Here is a 14,279-nt window from a genome sequence, read left to right as displayed (position 1 = left end):
AAAAAAAAAAAAAAAAAAAAAAAAGACTTGGGTTACAAATAAAACAAAGTTACCTTTCAGATTGTCAACATACTCACAAGCCAGAGTATCAATTTTATAGTAGCACAGAGCACACTGGACATGCCTAAGTGGCAATAAACGAGATTGATTCTTACTCTATATAAATACGGCACACTGTATGTTGCTGAAAGATGCTTTGAAAGATACATTCGGATTTAAATCTTTATTTAAAACAATAAAAATATTTGAATTCATTCACAGGTTTCTGTTTTTAAGAAGTATAGTTAGCTTAAAGTTTTGAATGGTGTTTTACAACCAAAAAATTATATAAACTTGAAAGTTGAAACTATGTGGTTTGACAAATAAGTTTTACAGAAAATGGAACTTCATAGTAGCACAGATCAAGTACTGCTATATAAAATAAAGTAATGGTTTGAACACTTCAAAAACTAGATTGACTGTTATAATTTGAACATCTATATATGAATTAGATGCTGAAATTCATGAAATATCTTATTATAAGTTTATAAATGTACCCCCATGGTGGTCAGATTCCGCTAAAGATGCAGAGGTAGATTAAGGCCCTGTTTGGTAAATAATCAGTCTATCAGCCAATTTTGGCTTATTTGATCACTATTAGTTGTTTGGTTAATAAGCTTTTTATAACTCTAAAATACTAAAATTCAAAATGCTACTCAAAGTAGCATTTTCAATTAGCTTTTTGAGAAAAAAAAATTACCATTAAATCGCAATCTCAGGGCTATCTTTACCAACCATATAGAGCTCCTCCAGATACAAAATCTTCTACTTCCAAGTTTTTACACATCCTCTCACGGACATAGAGGTAAAATTTATCAGTACAAAATATTTATAGTTTTGAGAGAAAATACCAATTTCATTTTGAAGTAGTAGACACAGATTAAACATTGGAGTATCAACATCGCGTGAAGTATCCTTTTCTTGATTTCTTCGTCTCCGCCCTCCTTAAAACTGTTAGGCACTGGGTTTTCTACAAATGTAAGGTCAGATTCACCTCTTGAAAGATGAATCTAGAAATAAAAGTAGAAACATAGCTCAAGGTCCAAATTCTAGGGTCAGTAGAGAGTAAAGGAGAAGAAACAGAGATGGATTTGGAACAAAGAAATGACCAAGCTATTTTTCCTCTTTCTCGGTCTATATATATATATATATATATATATATAGTTAATTCCAGCAATGGTCCCCCGAGTATGTTGATTTTCCAAAATTGGTCCTCGTCTTTTAATTTGGAAAAATTTGACACTTGACTATCAAAATCTTTCTGATCCTTCTGTTACATTACCGTTATTTGGACGTCAAAATAAGGGTAAAATCGTCATTCCGGCTAATTGTATTCTTCCTCTTCATTCCACCTTAGCTTTCAACAGTTATAGTGGTCATGTGACACTCGCTTTGCTTAGAGCCATTCCGCCGCTGGTGGTGCTGCTCGACGTCGGAGACACCGCATTTTTTACTCTTGACTTTGCCGTCGCTACTGTAAGCCCTCTTTCTCTCACCGGCAGAAATTTTTTCGTCAACGATGATTAGATTCCACTTCTAATAAGGTAAAATCACCACGCAATTCTGCCCTAATTCGACCCATCGCCGGATTCTCAAAAATCTCACGCACCTCTCGCCGATCTCTCAATCGACCATCTCGATCGCAACACAAATCTACAGTGTGATGGAGATTTCTGGATTGCTCGTGCGTGCGTCGATTGCTCACTGCCTTGCGACTCAACACGAATCCGCTCCGCGGATCAATTTTTGTGCAAAAATTGCAGATCAATTTTTGGAGATTTCTCGATTGCTAGGTCATAATCTGCGAAAATCCCCGTCGCCGGAAACCGCTCTGCCGCCGCCGCCCCGCCCCAGATCCCCTACGTTCACCTGCTTAGTCCTCATCTTTCTCCCTTTTCCCATTTTACCGACTTTCGCCACCGATTTGGATCCCGTATGAGAAGGGAAGCACACAGGGTCGCCGCCCTCAACGCATGATTGGAGCTCTTACAATGTCGGATCCTTTTACAAGCGGCAATGCATTGATAATTGTAAATCCATGTTTGTACGTCGGTTTTGCAAGCTGGATGGGTCTTGTACGCTCAGGCCTGCCAGGCGTGTGATGGGGTAAGAATTATGAAGTTTTGGGGGAGTTTAGTGAGTTGACGGCGGTGGTGTATCGACGACGATTTTCACCGGAGCCATGGCATGTGAAAGGACTAATTTACCCTTCATTTAACGTGCACTTAACTAGCTTTTGACGGAATGACTAACATTGGAAAGAATTCGATAGTCAAGTGTCAAAATTGTCAAAATTAAAAAACGAGGACTAATTTTGGAAAATCAACATACTCGGGTGACCATTGCTGGAATTAACTCTATATATATATATAGTACTGGGTCGGGTTAGGATTGAGGAAATAAAAAGGCCCATAACAAATAAATATAATGTACTATGGGCCAGACGTATATATAATAATGTGGACATGCAAATGGGCTCATTATTATATAATAATAATAACAGTAATAATAATAATAATAATAATAATAATAATAATAATAATAATCCTCTATTATAAAAAAGTCTCAAGCTTTGGTAATTTTAAAAGATGAAGGGTGAATACGGAACATTGTATGAGAGAACTATATTAAATATATAAATATATTCTATAGATTCGAGATGAGGTGAAGGAGTTTACAGTGATAGATGACCGAGTTGGGACCGCGAGAAAATTATACACAAGGAAATTTGGCAAGTGGTGTGCAAATTATTGTATAAACCATGACTCACATAGCTGTATGAAACATGAATGCAATATATATTTTTGATATATTAAAAATATATTATTTATGTATTGAATCTACATTATTTAATAATATATAAAAAAACTATGTATTTTTAAATAATGTACTTTACGCACACAATAATGTATTTTTAATATATTAAAAATATACTTTTTATTTATGATAACACAAATGCGTGGACCAGTTCATGAAATAATGATTGCAAATGGTGTCTGAAACTAGCTTTAAGTTGTTCTTTTATTTTTGCACAGGGCTCTGTTAATAGGTTGCAGATGGAATGCCAGATTTGGGCTAACTTTTATAAATGAAATATAAAAGTATATGTACTATTGGGTATCAATCGTTTTATCGTGGACCACGGTGCACATAGCAATGTGCACTCTGTTTCAAAATGACGCCGTTTCGATGTTAGTGGACGCGGACGCGAATTACTCCAAAAAATTCACTATCTATAATACATATAATCATTATTTAGAATACACAGAACGTTTGCCTAGAATACACAGAATGTTTGCTCAGAGTACACAGAATATTGACACAAAATACACAGAACTCATTCTCCTAACATTCGAATGCACAAACACATCACAACATGTGTTAATAACATGAATACACAGAATATTGACACAAAATACACAGAACTCACACTCCTAAACATTTGAATGTACAAACATATCACAACATGTGTTACTAACATGAATACACAGAACGGTTGCCTAGAATACACATAATGATTGCCTGGAATACATAGAACGATTACCTAGAATACACAGAATATTAACAAAAATACACAGATCGACCGAAACGGGAAACGTGATTCCAAAAAATATTAATTGTTGTTGTTGTTGACTAATTGGATTAGTATTAGTTTTGGCATAAATTAACTATTTCGTGCGCTTCATTATAAATTAATTATCGCACGGGTGTGATATTATTGTATTGTATATTTTATTATATTTTAGTTTTTAGTTTTTAGTTTTTAATTTTAATTTATAATGACATAATTTATTCCGTGCATCGCACATGAGAAATAGAAAAAAGATTATAATTGAACTACACCTCAATTATAATTGGACTCCACATATATAAAAAGAGAAATTAGATATAAAATCAACATAGTTATTACGGAGTGCATAAATAAACTTTTTAAAATGAATAAGTTTTACATAATATATTTATACTTAAAATTTAATAAGATAAAAAATTCTTTATCATCATAACATAACAACAATACTTATAATTTTTAGTCTGTGCATCGCACGGAAAAAATACTAGTATGTATTAAACGTACAAAAACTAACACACATGTGTACATATATTATTCCAATCAGACAATTTTATATTATAACGACGGTTTTTATCTTAATTAATAAGATTTCGGGTTCAAATCAATAGATCAATAAACCATATTTTACCACTGGCAGTGTAGATGATATAATGTGTGATGTTTGTCTCTTCTAACTTAAACAGAAGTTTTGGATTCGAGCCCTGGGGATGCAATGCAACTACTTCAAAACCCGTAGGAAGTGATGATTGCTTTACCACCCTTTGAGATTTTATCTGACAAGGATATGATTAGTCTTAATGTGTAAGTCATAAAGAATGCTACTTTAGCTCGAGAGTACTAGTTATTGGTAATGTACACATAGAAGGTGTGAGCTCCCGGGATGTAAAAGGGTCAATATTACCACCTCTAGAAAGCAAATCACGACTCGGCATGCTCACGCTAGCACGTACATATATGGGAGGAAATAGATGACTATCCAAACATGCCCTAGCTCGAATTTTATATTTTTGAGATCCCAAGCCACTAGGAAGTTACACATTTTGTTGTTTGAGAATCCTATCAGCATAACTTTATATTACATATGATCTTTACCAAGATTTATGTAGTTATTGCTTATAAGTGTTTACAAACGGATAAATATCACCCAAGTTATTAAATAATTTTTTTTTTAAAAAAAGACAGCATAGTCAACAGAAAGAAATTGATAGAAATAGTTTTAACTTTTATCTGATGGAACCATACAATTATAGTAAAACACAGCACATGCATCGCACAGAGCTAGAGCTCAACCATGGCGTATTTATATATAGTACGTATGTACTATGGCCTGGTGCAGAGCTTTGGTCTGTTTGTCTCCACCCAAACTATATACACACGTTGGACACAAATCTAATCAACCTGCCGCAGGTAGTAACACTAACTGCATGCCCATTTATACTTAATTTAGCTATCTTAGTTGTGCTGCACACACAACAAATCTGTAGCACAATCACATGTATGTAATCATGCCAAAAAAAGATTGCACCCCAATCTCAATAATCCCTACTTATCAGAAAGTCTCGGTGAAAACTGAAAAGTGAAAACAGTAATAAATTTTGAAATTGGCTGCCTACAAGTTTCAGAAGTGTTCATATATGAGTGTACATAATATAACTAATTAATTTCTTTCCCTCTCATGGGTAAGAATTAAATTAAACTCGGTCTGCATTTTATATATGGAGGCTAGCTAGTGCATTAGGCAGCCAAAAGTTATAACTAGTACTCCGTAGTAAATATGTAACAATCCAATGATAGCTACTAACTTCAAACGCTTGTCACTATTTTTATTTATTTGTACTTTTCTCACGCATTTCGTATCATGTGTTTCCTGTTTCTCCGTTCCCTCGTTCCTTGTTTTCATGTAACTTTGGCAAAATTATTATTAACTCTTTTTTGAATTAGTCAATGTGTTAATACCACACATTAGGGCTTGTCATATGTCTTCATCATAGCTTTTAATACAAGTGGAAATGTTTAAAATTTGAGCATTGTGAATGCAATGGATCATATCGGAGGATTCGGAGCAACATACATGGAAAGAGTTTCTCCAAATAAATAATGTTCTATAACATATAATAATTCAATTTTAAATTAATGAATTATTAAGAACCGTATAACACAAAAAGTCATATATTGTTCTCATAGGATAGACACATTCTGGCTACATTAAATGTGTATATATTAACTAATAACTCTTTGACTTATGAGAAAATAACCACTTTCAAAGTGTACAGATAATTAAGATTATATGAAGAAAGTTAAAGTTGTCTCTTAACATACAAAAAAGATTAATTACAAGCGTAGATCTAAACTCACGTTGTGATCTTTCACGCTTGGTTTTGGCTCAAACCCGTACCGTCCGATTTGACGCGCATTAGAGCTACTCATCACCGTCACAGACGGCGGCGCGTTAGCTAACAACGGCGGCGGCTGAATCAAACGGTGGTTATGAGATGAAGAAGAACTATGTTGAACCGTCGGGAGCCGCCATAGCGGCAGTGGACTCCCATCGATCGGAGTTTGAGAGTAAGGACTAGCCGCACCGTAGCCGCCGGCGATTCGGCTCCCGTAAACCCTAGCCGCAGTCGGAAAAAAAGGAGTAGCCGCCGGCGCGGAATGGAGCCGGTAATTTGAGCCGCCGCCGATGATCATTGCGGCGTGGAAGTGGGCCCGTTTGGCGTGCTGGCGTTCGCGCTTGTGGGCGTTCTGGTGGCCGCCGAGGGCCTGAGAAGTTGGGAAGTTCCGGCAACAGTACTGGCACTCAAATCTCCGGCTCATTATTATTCCCGGCGCGTTCTCATCGTCGCCGCCGAATTCTCGCCCGAAAAGCCTAATCGGCTTCTCCTTGAGCGGCGGCTGCGGACGCATAAAGGGAAGCTGAGAGAAGGAGTCGACGCTCATGAAGTCGCGAGTAGCCGTATCCATGTCGTCGTATGTAAGCAATACCTCGTACCAGCCGTCTTAGCTTGTTAATCACTAAAACAATAATAATTAAATAAATTAATGTTAATTTAGTGTGTGTGAAGTTTGGAACTTGAAATATAGAGAGGAAAAGGCCAGGGATGAAGGAGGGGCTGAGCTAGCAAGAATGTGAATATTATGTACAAATAGATGTATGTATCTATATTGTAGCCAATGGGCTATCATGGGGGAGGGGGGGTGGGGGACCGAATTGAAGCTAGAGTTACCTTATAGAATTGATCGAAATAATGGACTTATGGGTACAATGGGGATGCATGCAGGATAATTATAATTGATATGACTGTCAACCACTGAATACACACTGGAATAGTTAAGAGTTTTCACGGGTAACTATTTTCTCAACTTATATTGAAGCACAAAGAGTCGAGTCAATATCGCTTTCACGAATAGTAATAGTAATATTTGTTAGAGTCAATATCGCTTTCACAAATAGTAATAATAGTAATATTGAGTACTACTAACTCGATTACAATGTAGTAGTCAACATTGAGTACTACTGATTCGGTTACAATGTAGTAGTCAACAGTTGCCTCCACTGAAACTCGACGACTCACTCTCATCATCTATGTGGGAGTGTAAACTGGGACACCGGATGCCACTAGACCACAAAGTTTTTGGCTAGTAATAGTAATATAATCGTTGTAGCTTTAATTTGCTGTATTTCTCAGTCGTCCTCAAAGCCAGAAGAATCTTACAAGCTACAACTACAAAATACGTAAGTATTTATTTGGCAGAACTTCACTACTCTTGATATGGATTGATAGTTTAAAATGTATGAAAAGTCACTATTTTTTCATAAAAGGAATATTATAGTATGCACCAATGAGAGAATGGATAATGTTACATTGTTTTTGGATTTCCAAAAAGGCATCATTTTTGGATAACCCATTTATAGATGTGAATGTGAATATGTAGTAAAGTCGCATGTCTAATATTTTGATTACTTAATTACTCATAAACTCTAATACGTTGAAAGAATACAAAAATTAAAGCAATCATTTCGCGCAATCCTTCAACTCTTTCCCATTGAAATCATAGCTAATAGGTTCCCATTAAAACCATAGCTAAGACTCTAAGAGGTATGGAGGGGACCATTAAATCATTTTCAAACTAGCTAATGGAGATATATGCATGAAAGGTGACAAGGTGTTAGTTCAATTCCAATGTACGCTCTCTCTCTCTCTATATGTACATATATGAATAGGAAAATGATAAAACACTTTCCGATAAGATTCATTTGTCTGGATTTTATTGGAGACGTTATAAAATATAAAATAAAGTAAAAAAGTGAAAGTATATGTAGTATTACTCATATAAATAGGAGCGGTTAACAAAAGCTGGTACATATATAATAATCAAAACCCTAATTCTGAAAGGAAATGTATGCATGTGTAGTGCAGCAATGAGCTGAGGGAAAGCTGACTAACCTGGTTTTGGCCCGGCCCACTTTCCAAGTTTCAAGTGGCTGCATGAAGAAGATGACAATGATGTGAGATGTCCCAGGTAGTGGAGTTAATCAAAGATGTCACCTTACTGAAAAACCTAATTTGTGTGGAAAAACAAACAAATTTTAAGGACAAGGTTTTATGCTTTTGGCTTTTATTTTCTAATTGCTTAAATGCCTAATCTCTCTCTCTATATTATATATATTGGACAGAAATCACAGAATGCCACTTTCTTGATGCCCTAATTATCTCTCATTCACATAATGTTGGAGGAGTTGAATTGTGTCGTTTAAGCATAAAATTTCTTATAATACCATAGATGACATATTCTAATTTTTTTTTAAAAAAATAAAATATTGCCCCAAAAGGGCTAGGAACATGATTCTTGTACCCACAAGGTCATGAGTTCAATTCTTGCCAACATCCTCTCAGTCAAGTCTATTATACAGAGTCTTTTTATTGTGGGCTATTACACAAAAATTAGATTTACCAAGTACTATACATAATACATTTTAAGATAGTAGTTAGTTGGGTTTTCTCACATACACTGCAAACATCTTGAATTGCTAATAGTAACTCCAATATAATATGAACTAAGAAGGAAGCATATATGTATGATTGAATTCATTGAATTATATTATTCCAAAGCGGAAGCGTCGGTGACATATCACTTTCCTTAGATATAGAGAGGATTTTGATGTTCCATTATCGTACATGCATGCATATATGTTTGTTTCTCCTGCCATGCATGCTTGTCACCGCATATCACACCTAGCTCCATTCGTGGTACGAACATACGCACCTGACCATCATTTCATTCTTATATATACACTTCTTACAATATTACCTAACATCTTACTCGATATGATCTTTTTACTGATGACAATTAATTAGTAATAAGAACATTTGATGACTACCTTAGCACATATTTTATTATATTGAGTGGTCAGGGAAACTCACAATCATTGTTCGAAAGTGCTATGAAGACCGCAAACTCAACCAGAAAGGTATTGACAAAAATCAAACTCATAAATTTCTAATATAAAAATCATGCTTTATCCACTCAGCCACCCTTTTCGGTGCAACTACAGACAAAATCCTGAGTAAGGTGTTTTTGGCTATGGAAATTCACACTAGCTAACAGTACTCTTCCCTCGGATCGGTAGGTCCTATTGGTTGGTTTTTATATGTGGACACAAGAAATTATATTGCAGCGACTCATCACATCATATATGGTTCTTCAATTCTACTTATTACATACAAGTTACATTATTATATGACTCTTGACAACATATATAATTTTATGATATCTCTATCGGTCGTAATATAAATCTTTTTTTGAATACATCGAAAGAACAATATAATATAATCTAAATTAAATTATATAAACTGTAAAAAGCCACCTCAATGATATCCTCAAACAATATGAACTTTCCCCTTCAATAGATAGGAATAGATGCTCAAAATACTAATATCCCAAATATTATTTTAGATCTTGAGCTGTGAAACCATCCAATACTAGGCGCACCATTTTAACTTCTCTATGAATACATTGCACAATACAAATTCAATTACCCGACCCTCATCTTCAACTCCCGGTTACATACATTTGGTTATTATATTATTTCAATTATATTTCCACACTTTGCATGTAGTCTCTTTACCACTAGGAATATAATGAGTCACTCTCAAATTCTATGTTAGTTCATCAGATCAACCTCTTTATCCAACTTTATAGCCCAATTAACAAAGAGATGAAGAAGAAAAAGAGTCGAGAGAGAGAGAAGCTAAGTGCTGATGGATGGAGTCGACGACGACGCACATTTGGCGGTGGGACTTGCGGTACTTGTTGCCTTCAGTAGTGAGACAGCAACATTGCCTTAATTGCCATTATTGTCACATATATGTGGTCCACTATCCAGGCCACCACCTCCGATCCGATCCTCCCACTTGGAGGGTAATTTGGTCCATGTCATTTTTATTTTATTTTTGGTGATCTTCTTAATTAGCGGAACCTCAAATTGGATGGTTAAATGGATCTATAGAGAAATTAGTCTACGTGTAGGCTAGATTGTTCACCATTATGCAACTAATTACTTTGCCCATTGATTCATTAACTTCTTGAATCTTTTGAGTCCCTTGCTTTTTGTTACTCCGATTGGAATAATGTCAATGCAGTCTACTTTTGCTTCCCTTTCTTTTCTTGATAATAACTTAAACTATTTACCACATATATATATACTAGTCATTAAGTAGAGTAGTTAAAATGAACTTAACGCATTGAGCCGACTGACCTACAAAGCCACCTAATGATTGAGGTGTGGGGTTGGATGAGGTCTAGAGGCATGTAGTTTTACCTCAAGCCTAGGGTAGGCTTAGTAGGCTTATCCACCAATATTAATAAAAACATAAATAACTAATTTCTTATTTAAATTTTAGTATTTTGAGTTTTTAAACTTTGTACTACAAACTTTACTGGCTTAAACCCATGACTTTTTATATGAGAGAGTCACTTCGTGTCACTAAACCACAAAGCCATTGGCTTTATGAAGTTTCTATAAACATTCAATTTTAAGAAATATGACCAAAATTCAAATCTGAAAAAATGTATGTATATGAAAAAAGAATTTTCAGTAAAATTCGGGTGCATTTGGAAAAAAGAATAATTGGACTGGACTTTACATTGGAGCTATACCCAAAGCCTAAATTTGATGATAGCCCAATTCTATTAAGAATGGCCCAAGGAGTTCATCTAGCGTGATCAACAACCTGAAGGACAGAAGAGAGAGAGTTAGGTAGTCTCTGAGGACTGGGAGCTTCTTCGTCGATGAAAATTCTCATCAAATCGATGGTACTTTCACACATTAACTCTTGATTTTCCTAAAATTTTGCTTTATTATGTTAAAGTTGCAGTTAATTTGATCAAATACTTGCATTGAGTTGATTTCAGTACTCCGTAATTCATTTTCGTCTTTTAGGATCAGTAATTTTACTTGCAGTTATGCGATAATGAAAGACAAGAATCATAGTGCTAATACCGTCTCAGTTTTCAAGAGAATATTGACGAACTGTGCAGCTCAGGTTTGTTTTTCAGCTAACGTTCTGATTTTATAGTTATCTGGAGAAGAGGAATTTGTGGTTTATGTAATTGTGCAGAAATGCCGCTCTGATTCTATACAATTTCAGTACAATCTATAACGAAAAGTTGTTTTAATGAATAGTATGATCTGGGATAAAAAATATTCTACTTGCTAGTTTTCTTTTGATTAATTTTGTCACTTTTGATTTATGACAGCATTTTGTAGTGGATTCATAGATGTGAAAAAGTCTAGCTGCATCTCATAGTTTTAGTTTTACTTCATCTTTGATCTTTCTCCCAGGCAAAAGAGTACGGCAGTTGTGTTGCAGCAAAGGTTCCTGAAGTTGAGCGTGACATGTGCTCAAAAGAATTCATTGCATTAAGGCACTGCATGCAGAATATGGTATGATTTCCCAATATTGGTAATCTCAAGGGAAAGAGCATGATTTTTAAAAATTTTTTTAATTGGATATCAACACATACAGTTTTGACCCACGCAGTTATTTCACAATTCCTGCTGGATGTTGTACTTACATTTTTCCTGTTGATGTACAGCTAAGAAGAAAGTCATAAACATGTATATCAATGTTGTATTGTGCATCGGGTGCAGCTGGCCCCCCGTGTTGTTGATTGAGTCAAGTGTAAAAGGTTTGATCTACTGTGCTTTTGTTAGAGTTAAACCAAATTTTGATCTCATAGTTATAATTGTAATATTCATTTTTACTTTTGTCTCTGTGGTTCCAGACTTCCAGTAGTTTAGGTGTTCTGAGTTGCTTCATTTAGCCAAAGTTTCCACAAAGCTTAGAGGTCACGAGCAGGAATATGGCTGCAAAAACATCTTGTTCTCACCCTCCTAGTTTTGGCAGTTCTGGTGCTCTCTCACATGTGTATATTCAGTATCCTCCTCTAAGATGCAAAGTACCTGGATCTAGAGAATTATTTTACGATGATGGGACCAAAAATTTAATTGCTCCTACATCTGGCCGGGTAATTTTCTTGCATAATGATGATGGAATTTCATTTGCATATACATGTAAATTTATTGGCATATGACATACATGCACATGATTTTCTATGTGAACATTTGATACTGTCTCTCTTCATTGGACTGAATGTGGATTTTATTGTAGGTCTTCTCATGGAAAATGTTTCCTTTTAATCCTCATGTTGCTCCCTCTTCTGAAGCAATAGGAGTAGGCCCTGTGCTGTCAATTCGATATTCTTTAGATTTGAAGCTTTTGGCTATCCAAAGATCTGCACATGAGGTTCAAATATTGCACAGAGAAGCTGGGGATATTTTTAGTCAGAAGTGTAAACCCGAATCAGAAAGTATTTTGGGATTCTTTTGGACAGATTGTCCAACATGTGATATTGTCTTTGTTAAAACAAGGTATGCATCCAAAATTCTCTTCTTGGACTTTCTTTTTTTCTACTTTTATGTTTTAAATTGCAAAGGAAGATGTTTAATCATTGAAGTCAAGTTGGTATACTTCAGGAAGAAGATGATTGTGGACTTGCCAATGCTAAGATAAATGATTTATAGGTTATTAGGAAAACATGGGACAAAAGTTTCTCTTCTTATCCTCTAAATTACCCTTTCTATTCTTTCTCAGATTCTAATTTCATGTATATTGAAGGTTAATTCTGGACTTCCCAACTCTCATGGACGAGAAAACTCCAGCAGTAGCTAATTATTGAACCTTTTTGAAATAACTTCACTGATTGAGCTATTGCACATATTAACTTGTGGCAGCAAATGATGGGAATGTAAAACATTGTTATGGTGTACTCTAAAGTCTAACCACAACAGTCCATACTCCGCAAATTAGTTTGTTGAATGCTTTGCCATAGGATGATACAGGTTATGAATCTTTAAAGTTTACTCTCTGCATGGAATAAATCTTTATCCATGAAATGTGAACATGAACTGTTATAAGAACTAAGAAGAACATTGTCTTTTATAAGTCTGCCTCTTTATTAGCTTTATTAGTTCAAAGGAGCCTGATTACTAAATGCTAAGTTAGGTTCTTCAGTTATATTCCTTTGCAAACAAAATCTCCTGAGACTATGAAGAAAATGCATTGCTGTAGCTGGCATTAACAATATGGCATTGTCTATCCCTTCATTGCGCATGAGCTTGTTTGTGTGTGTTTCAATATTGTGGCTGTATTTAGTTTCTGAAATAAAATTTGACTGCAGTGGACTGGAGTTATTCTCATATAATTTTGAATCAAAGTCACTTACTTCGATTGAGACAAAGAAACAGACCGTGAGCTGGTATGTCTACACACACGAGAGCAGATTAGTGCTTCTTGCTTCAGGAATGCAATGCAAGACTTTTAAGGGATATCAGGTGTTGTTTCTAGTCTTCTCTATTAACCTTTCAACTTTTGTTTTGTTCTCTCTCTCTCTCTTTTGGATACCATGGATGCGATACTATATCTCCTGTAAAATCAATATCAGAATTTTTTGTGAAAATGTAGTGAATGTGCATGTTTCTGTTTGAGCATTTTCAGCCTTTCTTTAGGATGGTCTAAAGTCAAGTTTCATTGAACCTTGTGATTTTCATCTTGATATTCTACATTGTAAAGTCTTTTTGAGATTTAGCATCATGCAATTCCAACTTTGGGGCTTTAATGGGTGAGTAAAACGTGAAGTTAGAACACACCTTATATTTTTTCAACATGAGAGATGTATCTTTGAGCTTCCATAACTATAAATACTACTTCAAAGCTGAATCATTTTTTTAGACAAGAACATTTCAGAACCGTTCAGTGCTCACGGAATTGTTCATTCATGATTCATTTAATTACATATTGTGTTACTAATATTAATGTGTTTTGCACCCTCAGTGATATAGGTAGTTGCCTTTGATGGCTTGATCACATGGTACCTTCTCTTCTGTATATTTAGTTTGGATTCTATTTCTTACAGTTTTCTTCCATGGGAATAATCCGCTTGCCAAGATTTGAGATGGCGATGGCAAAATCTGAGGCAAATAATGTGCCCGTCCTTGCTGCTGAAGATGTGCGTGTTATCACTGTGTAAGTTGTGAAATTTTTAATGGCTTCTGAGGTTTTTTTTTTTTTTTTTTTTTTTTTTTTTTTTTTTTTTTTTTTTTTTT

At 35.1% G+C, this 14,279-nt stretch overlaps 2 protein-coding genes across 3 annotated transcripts in view; one reads left to right on the top strand and one right to left on the bottom strand.

Annotated features, from left to right (window-relative positions):
• Positions 1-5,836: 5,836 nt before the first annotated feature.
• On the bottom strand, positions 5,837-6,704 carry LOC116007647 (zinc finger protein GIS-like). Its single transcript, XM_031248385.1, has one exon. The coding sequence runs from the start codon at positions 6,572-6,574 to the stop codon at positions 5,942-5,944; it is 633 nt and encodes a 210-aa protein (XP_031104245.1). The 5' UTR covers positions 6,575-6,704; the 3' UTR covers positions 5,837-5,941.
• Positions 6,705-10,809: 4,105 nt separating this feature from the next.
• The window catches only part of LOC116006691 (regulator of MON1-CCZ1 complex), an 8,484-nt gene continuing 5,014 nt past the window's right edge, over positions 10,810-14,279 (top strand). Inside the window, exons 1-8 of one of the 2 annotated variants that reach the window (XM_031247167.1) lie at positions 10,810-10,927; positions 11,055-11,157; positions 11,457-11,558; positions 11,711-11,803; positions 11,900-12,142; positions 12,286-12,545; positions 13,355-13,508; positions 14,090-14,199. In XM_031247167.1, coding sequence (XP_031103027.1) covers positions 11,978-12,142; positions 12,286-12,545; positions 13,355-13,508; positions 14,090-14,199 — 689 coding nt within the window. In that variant the 5' untranslated portion in view covers positions 10,810-10,927; positions 11,055-11,157; positions 11,457-11,558; positions 11,711-11,803; positions 11,900-11,977. The remainder of the gene's footprint in view (positions 10,928-11,054; positions 11,158-11,456; positions 11,559-11,710; positions 11,804-11,899; positions 12,143-12,285; positions 12,546-13,354; positions 13,509-14,089; positions 14,200-14,279) is intronic. The other variant, XM_031247168.1, reaches the window with a different exon arrangement.

Source organism: Ipomoea triloba, chromosome 15 (genome assembly GCF_003576645.1).
Source record: "Ipomoea triloba cultivar NCNSP0323 chromosome 15, ASM357664v1".
In the NCBI taxonomy this organism is placed as follows: Eukaryota; Viridiplantae; Streptophyta; class Magnoliopsida; order Solanales; family Convolvulaceae; genus Ipomoea; species Ipomoea triloba.
The sequence above is the reverse complement of the archived record's forward strand: the minus strand, read 5'-3'. Positions and strand labels throughout refer to the sequence as shown.

What these genes read in the sequence shown, in the direction of transcription:
- LOC116007647 (XM_031248385.1), bottom strand. Translation starts at nt 6,574, where the DNA reads ATGGATACGGCTACTCGCGACTTCATGAGCGTCGACTCCTTCTCTCAG.